Source organism: Lutjanus erythropterus, chromosome 8, assembly GCF_056507025.1.
Source record: "Lutjanus erythropterus isolate fLutEry1 chromosome 8, fLutEry1.hap2, whole genome shotgun sequence".
Taxonomy (NCBI): domain Eukaryota; kingdom Metazoa; phylum Chordata; class Actinopteri; order Lutjaniformes; family Lutjanidae; genus Lutjanus; species Lutjanus erythropterus.
This window is the reverse complement of record NC_139324.1, coordinates 39,904,826-39,921,319: the sequence shown is the minus strand read 5'-3', so window position 1 is coordinate 39,921,319 and position 16,494 is coordinate 39,904,826. Positions and strand designations below refer to the sequence as shown.

Genomic DNA, 16,494 nt, shown 5'->3' with positions numbered 1-16,494 from the left:
CCCTCGGGGCCAATTTTCCAAATCATGGTTGTTTATCCCGCTGAGAGACATGGGGAGAGTGTTTGTAGATTGATCTGTGGCTCTGAAGTGGCAGCAAGCTAGACTTCAGAGAGAACACAGTATCTATTACAGTGCACTGATTACACTTTCTGTTTCTTCGTATGACAGTTGTCATGACATGCTTTTGCTAATTTAGGTTGTTGGTCGGTGTCACAGCAGGGCTAACAGGTTTGTCTCTTTACTAGCCATGAGGGTTATCCAATCTTCTCGATTTCAACATTATTATTGTGTTATTTATTTAGAACATTTTGTTATTCATTCAGAATTATTTTGCACACAAAATGAAATCCCTCTCTTCTCTCTCAGTCTTTCACGGGGCATTTAACATGTTAGTGTCTCGGAGGAGGCATATGGAATATCTGTCCTCTTATTCTTCCTGTTGTTGTTTACAATTTACAGTTTTATTTAGGAGGAAATTTCTTTTGTTGTTGTTTTTGTTACCACCATAGTGCATGCATACTATAGTGTTTCCTCATGTATAATGCACGATTGACATACTGGTTTCATACTTTTTGGACATACTAATTAATGTCACATATTGTTTTAGCGTGCTAAATAGCATGTTGGTAAGGAATTTCGGCCACAGCCGGTGGCTAAGAGTTCCTTAGGGCTATTAAAAATGGTAAGCCAAGACTAACCCTAACCAAAACCATAAGAAAAAGCTCAATTATCTCCATAAACAACTTATCTAACTCGCTAATTAAATGCCTGAAGATGTTGCTTCACTTAAAGTTTTGTTGTACTCGCAGGGTTAAGCTACACTGGTTTAGGCGTTAGCAGCAGGCGTGCTAACATTAGCCGCAAGTGCTGCAGGGGACTTTGCTTTCAGGCTAAACACGGTTCACTTTTCAGCTCTTAGATATATTTTATGTTTGCTTGGACGTGTCGCCCTCAGCAGCATTGCTTTTCACACTTGGAACCACTTTCAGCACCACAGGCTGCAGGAGTGACGTCTCTGTCTCTCTTTTTCTCTGTGTTCCGCATTATTCTGAAACTCAGATGTGCTCTACGGTATCGAAATTTTGATTTGATATGAACTGGTACTTGGTAGTCCTTACATAAAAGTACCCTGCTACCCAGCCCTACTAGCCACTGATGCAACACATCTGGGAGGATCTGATGTATGTTGTTCAGACTGGTGAACATTTTAAAACTTAAGCATCCAGCCTTTATAATTTAAACTGAACTGGATAAAGAGGAACGAGGGACAAAGAAGAAAATCCTCACATCAGACTTGCATGATGCAGGACCAGAACCATTGCTATGCCTTCTTCTTAGGTATCTTAGGTAGCTGATGCACTAACTTATTTAACTCTTTTAAGGGGAAGTTAAAGGGGCAATATAAAAAAAAATCAATATCAGTTGAAGGACATGCTGTATTTAGAATATTTTCAATGCTTTACCTTGCTGCCAGACACCCTTTTCTAACAAGAAACTGCTGTTGTTAAGCCAAACGTCGCTCTCTTTTGTTCAACCAGAGTCTGTTACGTTTTCTCGCTGCTGTTGTCTGCTTTTCCAAACTGTGTTGTGTCAACCAGCATCTACTGTAGGTAATACACTGACTATGGACATGTACCTCATACAACCCTGTTTTGAATAATCTATCCCCTTGACAAGAACTGGAAACATATTTCATTTTACAAGCATTGCAGGGTTGCGCGTGCATGTGGCGTGTGCGTTCACTAATCTGTATTTGTCTGTATGTGTGTGTTTTACTGAATGTTTCTTAATTTTTAATCTGTTAATGAGATTTACTGAGCGGTCAAAGGTTTTATAGAGCCTCGTGGGAAGCGCATTACAATACATCATAATTGTTCAGCATTTTTTTCATTGTAGTTAATGGAAGATAAACATCCATTATCCATTAGCTATACCCACTTATCCTTTAGGCAGAGAGTCAGTGGGAGCTTGGCAGAGTGCACCCTGGACAGGTCACCAGTCAATCACAGGGCTGACACATAGACACAGACGACTGTTTAAGCAATTTAAAGTCGCCAATTAACCCAACATTTGGACTGTGGGAGGAAACTGGAACACCAGCCAGCAGGTTAACACCTAGAACGAGGGTCTGCAACCTGCAGCTCTGGAGCTGAATATCCAGTGGCTCTATGTGGCTTTAAAGAACAATATGTGCATTTTCCATTAATGATTGCTGTAACCCTAAAGTGATCTTTCTGCTCTACAACGATAAAAACGTGAACATACCAAATTAAACCGAAAGTGTTTTCTGTAAAATTTGCATCATAGCTTGCATCTACAGCTCAGTGCCTTTTTTTCTTAATTTTTCCAGTAGCTGGTCTTGAGTCTCCCAGTCGATGAGCTACAGATGGCAAGGCAAGGCAATTTTATTTATATAGCACCATTCATACACAAGGCAATTCAAGGTGCTTTACAGAACTTGAAAATGCATTAAATTAGAAACAATAAAAGAGCATTAAAATTGCATTTGAGATAATTAAAAACAAAGCTAAAAGCAGGACAATAAATAGTTTAAAACATTACAGAAATGCATATAAATAAAGAAGCAGACATAAAACAAAAGCGACAGCAGACAAATATAAAAACAATAGCTACAGATTATCCTAAAAATATGTAATGTATCCACTTCACTGGTAAGCTGCAGTAAACAGTAATGTTTTAAGACCTGATTTAAATAAACCGACAGTTTCAGCTGACCTCAGGTGTTCTGGAAGTTTGTTCCACAGGTAGGGAGCACAGAAACTAAAGGCTGCTTCACCTTGTTTGGTTCTGATCCTGGGAACACTGAGCAAACCTGTTCCAGATGATCTGAGGGGTCTTGGTGCTTCATAACGTATAAGCAAATCAGAGATATATTTAGGCCCGAGACCATTTAGTGCTTTGTAAACTAGTAACAAGATTTTAAAGTCTATCCTTTGACACACGGGAAGCCAGTGCAATGATTTAAGCACTGGTGTAATGTGCTCCACTCTCTTGGTGTTGGTGAGGATTCTGGCAGCAGCGTTCTGGACGAGCTGCAGTTGTCTGATTGATTTTTTACTCAGACCTGTGAAGACACCGTTACAATAGTCCAGCCTGCTGAAAATGAAAGCATGAACAAGTTTTTCTGTTTCAGATACCAAATCTTAAGGAAGAAAATAAGCACCCGACAGATTTTTGTTTTCTGTTTTGGTTTGCTGACCCCTGATCTAGAACCTTCTTGCTGTTAGGTGACAGTATTAACTGCAGCACTACTAACTCTAAAAAATAAATACTTCTAAGTTTTATGTTCAGTGTTTTCACTGTAGTAAAATTCAGCTTTTCTATGTCTATTTAAAACTATTTTGGTTCTCAGATCAGACTGAGGACCACAGGCGGGTGGAGGTCTGTGGGGAGGTGGATGGAGGTCCGTGGGGAGGCGGATGGAGGTCCGTGGGGAGGCGGATGGAGGTCCGTGGGGAGGTGGATGAAGGTCCGTGGGGGGACGGAGCAAACTTTGATAAATGATTTGAACAACTCATCTGTAGATTCTTGTTGTAATCTGTTATGGTTCAAATCCGCTCCTGCAGTGCGGGCATGGACAAAGGTCACATGCACATGGGTCAGTGCACTCTTTTACACTTGGTTTAGATAATTTTGTATCAAATGAGTCACGATGTCCTCATGTGAGCCATCGATCCACTCTCCACTCGTGTGAGGCGCAGATAAAAGAAAAAGCGGTGACCGATGTTAATTTGTGGGGCAGATAGATCCCACAGAAAATTGTCAGCTCTTAAATTCTATGTTTATTTTCACACAGGGGACAGTCTAAAATAAAATTGAAAAAAGTATTAAAAATATGTATTTTCGTGTGCAGGACCATCCCTCACTGAAAATTAGTTCCATCTCACATGGCTGGGATTCATATCCATGCAGCGTTTTATGTCCTTCCAGCTAATGAATGAGACATGACCAAGCTTTTAATTCTCACTCAAATTAAATTAATCTGGCAGTGGAGCACAAATTCTTATTGGAGTCAACATAATATCAGTAGTTTATTAAAGACATGGACATACTGGTGAGGCGTCAGGTGTTTGATGTAAAATATGTCTCGTTTGACATCTGTATATGGTATCAATATATTCATGATTCACAGAAAACAGGTTTAATAAATGAAGATTAATTGTGAAAAACATAAATGTGCAACAAGAGCTTGACTCCTCACACACTTGCATTGTTTTGTAGGACTTCTTATTATATTGTAGCATCCCAAGGTTGTTCATGTAAGGAAGACTTACGGCATGATACAAGGACGTATGTGTTCCTGCATTGTTAGTGGTAGAACTGAAGAGACTATAGAACACAGTGTGAAATACTTTGTCTCCTACAGTATTTTATTGTACACATATTTCCATTATAAATGCTGTTTGACCACACTGACCAACGTTCTCTCCAGTGTCCGTACTGTTGTTACAGTGATAATAGTTTGCCTTGACTTGAAAAATGTATTTCAGTTAGACCATTATAGTCGAGTCATCCACCTTTTTTTCAATTATAGTTATTGAAATAATGACAGTGTTACTACTTGGATGTTTTTCTTTTTTCTTTTCTATTTCCTTGTATTGCAATTTCCCAAAGGCCGATTTCAATTACTAGGCAGTAGATGTACCTGGAGCTGGGCAATGTGGCTTAGAAATAATATCTCAAAAAATATTTGAGGCTATTCTGCAATATGAAATGTGTTTCTCAGGATAGCAAATTTTTCTAAAATAACATTCTCAAACTGTGCAAACATGCAAGGATTTTGTAGGATATGAAGCAAATAAAGTAGCTGAAATTAGCACAACCTGAAACATCTACAGCAATAAAATGCAGCAAACACAGACACATTAATGCAACTGTAATATTCATTAAATTAAATATTTTTTGCCTTAGGTGGGTTTAGAATGCAGGAGTATTTTCACACTGTACTTTTTGTTAAGGACTCAAATATTCTTTCCACCTCTGGTGAGCAGATAAAGGGCTCCTGTTAGCAGCCGAGCTTTTCTTTACAGGAACAAGGAGGCCTACAGTCAAAAACTTGAAACACTGACTTTGATTGAATTTATTTAATCAAAAGGTTCCACAAAATTGTAGTAGGTTAGTTAAAAAAACATTATCATCTAACTAAAAAAAAACTGTATTGTAGTAATACAATGTCAGCTGAGCCAACAAAATAAAATGACTTCTGATCAACAACAGATTAAGTCAGTCAGTAAAATTAAGTCAGTTATCTTATATGGACTTAATAAATTTAAGTTAAATCAATTGAATTAGGATTTTAGGTTGGACTAGTTTTTACGGGTTCCACACAAATGAATTCGGTACATCTGACATATTTTTGTTATTTCCTTTATTTACCACCATGGGTTTGAAATGAAAATGAGTGCGCTAGTTAGCAGCTAGGATTATTCTGCAATCTGAGCTCATCTACACACTTTATGTTTGACTACAGTAAAGTAACCGTCCCTCAACAGTGACCAGGTGAAATACTGCAAACTTGAGTATCACAATATGGTCATCTGCTATATTACACATTAATTTACACCTACTATCTGTTCAATATATTCAATTTATTTTGCAGAGCCCAAGGTGTCCCTGTGCACTTTGTTTCTTTTTGGGTTCTTGCGTTTACAACAATGCAACTACTCTCTGGTGGGTTTCTTAATGCAACTATACCGAAGTGTAAAAGTCAATGAAATTAGAATGCTTTTTGAATTACATCCCTTTTATTGACTATTGAGTATTGTTTAAGCACATCATGCAGGTAAGAATTGTTGCTTAGCAGCAGCTGCTCTAAGTCAGAGAAATGAGCTCTGCCAGGAGAGGTAGTGATTTTTAAAAATTTAAGGGGCACCGAGTGTGGTAGAGCAAAAGCTCTCACCCACCTCTGCAGAGACCCAGTTTCACTTCCCAGCAGCTCCGTCTTGGCCAGGCGCATCATCAAACATAACTTTCAGTGGTTTTCGGTGGAAATAGGTGATGAAGCTGGTGAAGGATCATGTCCATGTCAGTGCAGTGTGTAAGAGCCTGGCTGGAGAAGGGTGGATGGAACAGCAAGGTCCTCGATGTACCTGAGGTTACAATTACACGAGCATGATTGTACATCGACTCTCCATCCAATGCATTTGCCCCACACACAGCCTTGCTTTTGATATGAATAGTAAATAAATATTTAGTGGAGCGATGCTGTAGTTTGTAGTCTTTGTTTTCTGTATTACAGGCCTGTGATGGTGTGTGTGCAGTTGAACTGCGTAATGTCTTGTGATAACACTGTGTTGTTAAACTCAGCCAAACATAATATGTACTTTGATCTTGTTTTAAGAAATCTTTGAGGAAAATTTTTCACTCAGTTTTGTAATGATGTCACTGGGTTGCATCATCTGAACTGTGCACACTGGCTACGTCTTGTTTTATGTAAGGGAAATAATTGAGACTTGTTCTTATTTTCACCCAGTGAAACGTTTGAAGATTTTAAAAACAAATCCACGTAACATGCCCACAACATCAGAGCCTGGTCCTGAGTTCTGCAAGTCTGACGTACCTGTTCGTCCCCTGTAAGAGCAGTTTGTGTCCCTGGTTTGCAGAAAGAGCCACAGGACTGAAATCTGTGTCACACTTGTGACATCCTTAAGCGAGGCTGCTGGTGGTGATGGTAGCCATCTCTTCCCACCCTGTTCCTCTCTTCATGAAGGCAGCTAGAGTTTAATTTTATGATGTGGTAAAAAAAAAAAAAAAGAAAAAAGAAAAAATTTCATCCTTGTGGGAGCTTCTCAGCACAACTCAACATCTCAATAGATGCTCCCTGATGCCTCCCAGGTGTGTTGCATCCTCCCATATGTGACTTATCATAACTATGTTTATTCACATTAAAGGGATAGTTTGGATTATTTCAAGAGGGGTTGTGTGAAGTACTTCTGAATAGCCAATATTAATTAAGAAGATGGTGCCCCAGTTTTGGAGAAGCAGAGAGAAGAACCAGCACGTAAGCTAAGACTTTAGCCACTTAAAAAAAAGGCACACCTTAAAAAAATCTATATCAATTGATATGTTTGTACAGTTTGTACAGTATGTTTGGAAAAACGTCAGCACTTTACCTTCCCTTCAGACAGCCTTTTCCCATAGAAAACAGTCATTATAAAAACCAAATATTCCTGTCTTGCTCATTTGGCCAGACTCCATTGGCAAAACCAATAATTTTACCTCACAGAACACAGGAGTTGCTGGCTTCATCTGTTAGTTTGTTTGTGTTTTTGTGTGACTTAAGTGAATCTGAACTTACCTTTTTAAATGCCAAAGTCACACAATAACACAAACTAACCTAAGGAGGCAGCGCTATCCCAGAAACCCCTGTGTTCTTGTGAGGTAAAATTACTGTTTTTTCCAGTGGAGTCTGGTGCATTTGGAGAGGCCAAAGTAAAGCAGGGAAAATATTTTAAATACAGTTTACAATTATACACAAATATTTCTTTTTTGATGGTTCATTTTTTAGTTGGATAGGCAGCTTACATTGCTTAGCGTCCTACACTTGTACTCCTGTACATAATACGCTGAATATGGATAAGTACCTTATACACCATCATTTAAAAGAACTTGAACCAGCCCTTGAACCATCTTAAAAAATCAGTCAGGTTAAATTTTGGTCCACCCAGGTACTTTTCCAGTTTAATAAGATTTGTATACATATTTATTAAAGATACAAATTAAATTAATAATTTGTGTACCTATGTTAATTAGAGAGTAATGACAAAGTAATTATCTATTAATTGAAATGAGTGGCTGTTTATTTTCTCTGAATGTGTACTGCAGCGCTGGAAACACACTCGAGAGATTTTATGCCGTTCCTATCTGCAGAATAATATGTTCTTAGATGATGTTCTGTATTACAAATTATACGAAAGAAAAAAACGGAATCAATTTTCTCTGCTGTCGGTGTGCTGCTAGTATTTCACATTTGGATAAATTACTTTGTAAAATGCATCTGAGAACTAGCCAGTGGTTGCATACTGTGGCCAGTATATTTCAGATTAAAGCAAAGCCCAGACATTCCTAAAATCAATTTAACACTCTTAAGAAATGAGTAATCTGCTCATGCACTCTCTCCTATAGTACTCTTTCACATTTGGGAGGATGACTACATTTCATGGCTGTACAGAGTAGGATTAATGAGTGCTTTTGGTGCCTAAAGACGCATTTCCATTCCAGGGCAATAATTCTAATCTAATTACTTGAATCCACTCAAAGGAGTGGGTCATTGATCAGGGAGGCCTTATCAAGTGAATAAGGCTATTGATCTGGACAAGGATATTTCTTCCTAACACTGTTTCGTTGTCGTCAGTATGTGATTTAAGCTTGAGCACCCATTTTCTCCCTCGTTCTCGCTGACTTTGTAGACCACAGCAGGACGGAGGCGATGTTTGCTGGATGGGAGTCGGGTTCAGGATACTGTCGATGGTCACATCACCGACAGTGTTCATTTTCAGGCCTCATTGAGCTGTGAAAAGTCATAATAAAACAGATGGCCTCCCATTTCAAGGCCCGTCGCAGATGTTGAGGGTTGCACTGGATCGCCGGTGCTGTTCTTGGACAGTCATCACCCCACTGTCTGTGTAAATGCATACATTTACGACAGCATTATATATGTTATTGCTGTGTCTTGCCATATAGAAGCACTGACAAGTACAAACGGTCACAGAATTCCTCCAGAATTACAGCAGCCCTTTTTAGCGGATCTATGTAAAAAAGAAATGGAGTGTCTGCTTGTCTACAGGTGCAAATAGGCAAATGGCAGCAATTAAGCTGTTCACACCCAACTGCTCATTTTTTTTAGCTATGAAGGGCAAGAAATTCACTGTCGATGAGAGGTTACAGTGGATGAATGGGTTAAGTGCAGGGCTTTCCTGTGGGAGAGTGGGGTTTGAGTTCTGCCCTGGAGAGCGGTAATTTGGCAATTCTGTGAAATTACATGTCAGTGTTACCTGTTAGTTACAGTTTCTTCATTATTATTTTCAGTTTTCAGTCCCCGTTTGGTTAGATTTAGGCAACAAAATTAATTGGTTAAGTCATGAAAAAAACTACTTGTTCAGGATTAGGCAAGAAAACTACCTGGTTATGGTATGAAAAAACTGCTTGTTTGGGTTTAGACAACATAGTAATTGCTTAGTTTTAGGGGAAAATTATGGTCTGTCTCTGCTTTGAGAGTGTAAATAGCCACATTGGCTATTTACACCCTGAGTGCAAATAGGTACAGACACCTGGGTGCTTGTTTCTACCATGCAAGGCTATAAACATCCAGCTGTAAAAGGCACCTTGGTTGTTCCATTTTGGTGCAAATAGGCACATCAGCTATTCCAACCTGCGTGCAAATAGCATGTGCTGTAATTAAAACTGGTCAGCATGTATGTTTTTGCCTGTCTTCATAAAATCAGACAGTCCTCAGTACTAACTTTTTTCTTTTGGGTTTCTGCTCCAAGGATCCTCTTCTGGACGGACTGGGACGCTACTTTCCCCCGAATTGAGGCTGCATCAATGAGTGGGGGAGGTCGACACATTGTCTTCAAAGATATGGAAATCGGCGCCTGGCCTAATGGGCTGACTCTGGATCACTTGGAAAAGAGGATTGTTTGGACAGATGCACGGTATACCATTAGACTTTTCATGCATTCACACCTTTTCTAACTTTTAATACATGTATGACATCATATACAGCGACAGATTCACCATCTGTGTTAAAATTTAACTTCAATTTCCATTTTCCCAGTGGGTATTTAATAATGGAGGGCATGTAATATTTAGAGATCTTTGTACAATGGCCATATTTGGTTTTAAGTGGGTCTTGAACAATTTAATAGTTCCATCAGTGGACTGGTGGGGTACACTTTGATCTGCCAACTTCTACTGTTCCCTATAATGCTTGTGAAGAGCGGTTTAAACTTTGATATGGCCCTTTGTGTTGGTCTCTTTTGAACAGCTCCGACGCAATTTTCTCTGCACTCTATGATGGAAGTGGGGTCATTGAGATCCTCAGGGGCCACGAATACCTGTCCCATCCCTTTGCTGTGTCCCTCTTTGGAGGCAACGTCTACTGGACGGACTGGAGGACGAACACTTTAGCGAGAGCAAATAAGTGGACCGGGCAAAATGTCACAGTCATCCAGAAGACGAGTGCTCAGCCGTTTGACTTGCAGATCTTCCACCCCAGCAGGCAGCCACAAGGTGAGAACAGCCTTTCAGGCTTTTCACTTTGAGATGAGACGACTCACTGAAAAGGGACATTTCACTTTGCACCCTGGAAGCAGGTCCATGTATAATTTGTCAGTTGTGCTTTCCTGGGTTATTTCCCACAGGGGCATTTAACCCTTTAAGCAGAGCTATCAGCGTAGGCTTGGAAAGGGGGGTTTACTTTATTTAGCATCTAGCTGTAACTACACTGTTTGAAAGCACAAATCTCATAATTACAGACACCATGTTGAAGATTCCACTATCTCTGTAACAGAAGTTGTTCATGCCTTAATAAGTCTGCAGAGGTGGGAAGTACAAATACTTCATTACTGTACTTACATAGAGTTTTCACGTGTCTGTACATAACTTGAGTTTTTATTTTCTTTGCAACTTTTTACTTTTACTCCTGACATTGTAACATTAATATTTGTACTTTTTACCCTTTACATTTTCAAAACAGACTCATTACTTTATTTTAAATGCATCTGAGGGAAAATTATTCTTATTCTGTGTCACTGTGCACCACCTCCCCAACACACGAAAACATTTTCAACCTAAATGGAAAGAAGAAGAAAGAAAGAAAGAAAGAAAGAAAGAAAGAAAGAAAGAAAGAAGATTCCTTGGTGTATCCATCAGTGCATATTACACACAACGGATATAACAAGATGTAAACTGCATGAAAGACATAAAACAAAAAAGATATAACAAGATGAAAATGAGGTAAAAGATGCAATAATACAAAAAAAAGATGTAGAAGATGAAACAAAGCAAAAAATGCAGATGTAACAAGACAAAACCAACGAAATATGAAGAAAACAAACATAAAACACATAACAAGACGATAAAGACCAAACAAGATGCAAACCACAGAGAAGTTGTAATACAATGAAAAAGAAGTAACAAAACAAAATCTGTATGCCAAGCCAAGAAAAGATGTAAAACACATACCAAAGCAAAAGAAAAACAACACAAAAGCAGTAACGAGATGAAAAAGACATAACAAGACAAAAAAAGATGTAAAAGATGTAACAAAATGAAAAACAGATGTAACAACACGAAAATAATGTAATAAGACAATAAAAAAACAAGTCACAAATGGCATAAAGAACGTAATAAGAGAAAAACAATGTACAAGACTTAACAAGCAAAGAAAAGATGTAAAACACGTAACAAAGAAAAATACAACAAGAAGGATATAAAAAGATGAAAAAAGATATAAAAAGATGAAAAATGACAAAAATATAACCAGATGAAAACGAATAAAAGATGTAACAAGACAAAAAAGGTTCAGTCAGCTCAGAAATAGTCGGTAGAAATGTCCTTCAGAGAGGAAATTTTATACTTTGATTACATTTCAGAGCCTGCACAAAGAATTTGAATCAGTACTTCTACTTTTACCAACGTTTATTTGTACACAGGTGTCTGTATTTATACCTGACTACAGAATTTGTGCACTCTTGCCACCTCTGCATGTCTGTGTCTTTGTAAATATGGTTCAGCATCGCTTAAACTAACTCTGATCTTCTAATTGTGTACTGCAAAGACTTACGGTTCAAAGAGACCAGGGTAATAACTGCAATTTAAAAAAAAAAAAAGACAGAAACCATTTCATTTGGATGCCTGTGTCATTTTAAGACTTGTGCACAAAAGGGGTTTAAAGTGCGAACTCATCATCTTACATCATCGTCTCACACTTTAGACAAAAACAAAAAGAATTCAGATTGAATTCGGCTATAATCCTCCAGCACTGCAGGATATTGACTGAGGATAAATTATCTTTTATAATAGGATTCACTGTCATGTTCCATACGCCAAAAAAAAGAAAAAAAAAAAACAGCATAATGTAATTAATTTCAGCTTCTGCTTCTGCCTTCATTTGGCCTGTCAGTCAGTGAGCATGTGTTTGAAAAGGTACTCATGCAGAGAATTAGCTAGCTTGAGTTAATGGTACCTCTGAATGTGTTTTTCTCACTATCCAAATTATTATAATTGGCTCATACCACTATATTGAAGATTTTTCTTCTTTTTTTCTGCTGAATTTGAATAAAGTGAGCAGCAGAATGCAAACCACATCTGCCAATGAATAATTGTGGCATATCTGATAATCAAATCAATTAGTAATGTGAATAATGTGTTGCAGTGACAGGAAATATATGAAATAGTTCTGAAACTTCATTAATATTGCCAGCAATTTCTTTTCAGTGACAGCGTCTGAATCTGTATCTGTCACAGTGAAATAGGTAATCAATTTGGTGAGAGGCTAAGAAAGCCAAGATTGTGACCACAGAAGACACACTGCTGATGTGCCGTCTGACAGAAGGCCGACACATGTAAGCCAATCGTTATTTGATATGCAGATCAGCTTGCAAGATATATTGCCAGGCTGAAATTAATAGCATGAAATCTGTTTCCAGTTGGCTTTATTATGTTTTTTTTTCCAGTTAATAGGTCTTTTGAAATTGATTTGTGATTGATTTGCAAAGCAGAACCTCCAAAATAAAACACTGGATTATGGAACATTTGGGCCATTAGTGCCAAGACCACCTGATTGATGGATGGGTTTCTATCGCAACTGCATTTTTCAGCGTTGCCAAGTTTCGATTTTATCCTCCTAAGCTTTTTGCATATGTAAGCCACCGTCCTTAAATAGGCGTTATTACGGTCATAATCGGGTTTGCATCTATTCTGTGATTCCACCGCTTCTTCCAGAGCATCACAAGTTAATTTGCTTGTTTGCATCCTGTATTCTGCATTCTCATGACTGTTCACCGCAGATAAGTGCAAGCAAAGGGGACAGCTTTCCCAAAGAAGACAGTAACCGTGCCTAATCCTATTTAAAAAAAAAGCTCAGCGGGAGGGAGCTGGCTATTATCCACTCCAGCCAGAACCAAGGCCTCGAGATGTGATGCTCCACCAGACCCTGAACATCTGGACCAGAGAAAAAAGAAAGGGTGGATGATGAAGGGAGAACTGAACACCAGTATGCAGCTGGTCTTAGAATCTATTCAGCAGGTGCCACAGTCGAGGCATAAACAGCCTGTAAATACATTACGTGCCACTTGAAAGACAAGGCTATGTTTTAACATTAGAATGGGTGACAAGCGTTTGCAAATTAGGAGGCACATTGGCAGCCCCAAGGCCCCACAGCTACAGCAGATAATTGGTTGATTATAGTCAAAGACTCACGAAAAAAACCTACATGTGTAGCCATTGCACCATTATAATAGTTTATAACATATGCTCCCATAGTCATTAAAGGCATTATTAAAGTGACACCCAAAAATGAAAATTCAGTCATTGTTTGCTGATGTCAATTGAAGGTCGCTGTTTTCCTGTGAAACTCCAGCAGTGTTTTGTGGATTAAAAAACTAAACCTGACCTTCAATCGGCATTAGGGTGACGAGATAATGACTGAATTTTAATTTTTTGGGTGAACTTTCAACTTTAAATCTTGGATATTATTAGCAGAAGTTCTGTTACTTGTATTTATCCTGTTCCCTTAATAAAGGGCCACTTTAGTGGCGTCTACCTATGAGCTTGCAGATTCATCTTACCCTCCCATTTAACCATGTAGGAACACCCAGGGTGGCCACAAAATTTGCAAAAAACATGAAAGGCTGTATGTAGAGCCAGTGTTTGGTCCTGTCTGGACTACTGTAGAAACATGACTGTGAAACATGGTGACCTCCATGGAAGAGGACTCATGCCCTCTGTAGATATAAATAGCTCATTGTCCAGTAATAAAAACATACTTATAATTACAGTGTAAACTGAATATAGTGATCATGTTTACGGTGAACCAACGCTTAAATGGATCAAATACTTGAGATCAAATCATTTCCTTTCAAATGATGTATAGTGGTCATCTTACAGTGTTCATTTTGGGTCTTTTAGTACATGACAACATACAGGAGAAAAAATTAAAACTATTGTTTCTTGTGTTTTCTTTAGTTTACTTCCATGATAGTGCATTTTGCCTGGCAGTAACCTGTCTGCTTCTGGCTGGTTACTTAAGGCTGGTGCTACATGCACTTTGAAATCATGACGGGAAAAAGAAAGTCATTTTTCACCTGATAAAAACCTCCTTGAATCTTATGACAAACTGACAAAAACGAACCAACAAGAAGCAGCAGCCAAAGGAAAGTAAGCTATTTTTTATTTTCAAGGATTCAAGGTCATTTATTATCATTGTGCAACACAGGGTTGTACAAAGACATTAGAGTGGTATCCTTCATACTGAACACAAACACAACATACTGTATTTACAGATCTTAGATTCAGAATGGAATAGATTGAAAATATAAAACCACATACAGATTTATATACATACATGTTCATACCCAGGAAATAATTGTGTTGCTGTTTTTGAATCTGCACATTAAAAGTCTGACATCTGAGAAACATTGTCCATCAGTTTTGACTGCATTTGTGCACAAAGCATCATCAGTGTAAACAGAGTCCTCCTCCCCTCATCCTCCCCTCGACCTGCCTGTTGCATCCTGTCAGCTCAAAGTGCGATCCAGCCGTCAACAGCCTGATTCAGAGCTTCCCTGTTCGGGCACAACAGTCTCTGATTTCCCGTTACTTGGCCAGTTTGTGCCCCATTTGTCAGTTTCAGACATTTGCAAGGAGCAGCCTTTAAGTCCATGCTGTAGCATGGCTCTCATCTCTGCTCACCTCCCGTCTTCCTGGGGTGTCCAGTGGTGCATCCAGCTGATCCGACCTCAGGTTCAAAAGATGTCAAATGCATTGTTGAGCTTAACTCGATGCTTTATGTACACCACCTACTGTACTGTATTATACAGAAAAAGTGTTTGAAATAGCTCTCGGTTACTGACTTTTGAATTATCCCATGAAATCCAGTTAATAGACAAGCTGTCCCTTTCACTACTTTATATTCATGTAAAAATAAACAAATGTCAATTGGATGGTAATCAGCATGAGATGTAAAATGAAAAATGGTTATAATAATCATCCGAGGTTTCCATTTTAAATTCAATTTCTGACATATTCTGCCAATCAATCCCTGCAAGTCTTTCACACTGGATCTTTAACGTGGCTACAAGCAAGTAGCCAAGTTTTTCCATCACCATGACCAAAATACAGCATCAAAAATAAACTTATCTAAAGAAAAGGTTCCTCATGCTTCTTTTTTACTGGCTGACGTATTTCTCAGTCTAACTTTGCCTGGGAGAATGTAAACACAGGTTCTGCTGGTCTGTATATGATCCCATTTCAAGGAGAATCTGTCCTGGTTACAGTAAGAATAACCATATGGAACCAGCCGGTCTTCTCTCTGATAGTCTTGTTTGCTTATGTAGGTCATATACTGGCATCAGTATTAGACTATTTCATAACAAGTAACCAGTGTTTCATAACTAGTAAAAAACTCCTAAAGTTTTTTTTGTTTTTAAGTGAATGAAAGAGAAAACTGAAGATAATTCAGTTACAGCTGTTATTCTCAGTTTGTGCAAAGCTTTACATTAACAATGTAATATTTATGCCATTTAGAACATACCCAGTTATTTACATGCAGCAACAACATACAGCGCACACTGTAATTATCATGACAAATATGATAGTCTTTGAAATGGAAGCACAACAAATATAGGTCTCTCAGTGGAAAGGAGCGCTTGCATACTAAATTGTATCATCACTACACTGGGCATTCTCCACATATGTCTTTTGCATTGAAAATTACCTTTTTTTCCCCCCCTTCACTTTCAGGGAGTGCCACCATTTCACTGCCTTGGCATAGCACTGGGCTCATTTTTTAATTTATTTGTTGCAAATACATCTGACAGTTTAGAGCAAACAAACACCTTGGCTCTGTTGTTGCTGCCTGTCATCCCTCAAGAGCATGATTCGGGTGAATGCAGAGCTGTTCAGATGTCTCACTATTAGCATACTGAGTCAGCTGGGTGCTGTTTCCAGCTCGCAGAGACAGAGATTATTATTTTATTATTTTTTTTTTGGTCTTAAATAAGCCACATTTGTGATGCAATGGGGCTCTCCAATGTGGTGCTGAAGGAGCCCAGGAAATGAACTTTGAATGAGCTTGTTTGACATGAATCACCCAGAGTAGATGGAGAAATGGGTGTGTTTGATGCATGAAATGTGATTTCCGCATGACGGGAAATAATTGAGCTGTGGGTGACTTTCTTTAGTTTTGCTGAGGCGCTTTATTCTGCACAGGGCAGAGTAAGAAATTCATGGAAACTGACTCAAATGTATTGC

At 38.6% G+C, this 16,494-nt stretch overlaps 1 protein-coding gene across 1 annotated transcript in view; it reads left to right on the top strand.

The window, feature by feature from the left end:
- Positions 1–16,494, top strand: part of lrp1bb (low density lipoprotein receptor-related protein 1Bb) — a 322,619-nt gene that overhangs the window by 144,115 nt on the left and 162,010 nt on the right. Inside the window, exons 25-26 of the mRNA XM_084723927.1 lie at positions 9,510–9,674; positions 10,007–10,251. Of these exons, the coding sequence (XP_084580053.1) occupies positions 9,510–9,674; positions 10,007–10,251 (410 nt within the window). The remainder of the gene's footprint in view (positions 1–9,509; positions 9,675–10,006; positions 10,252–16,494) is intronic.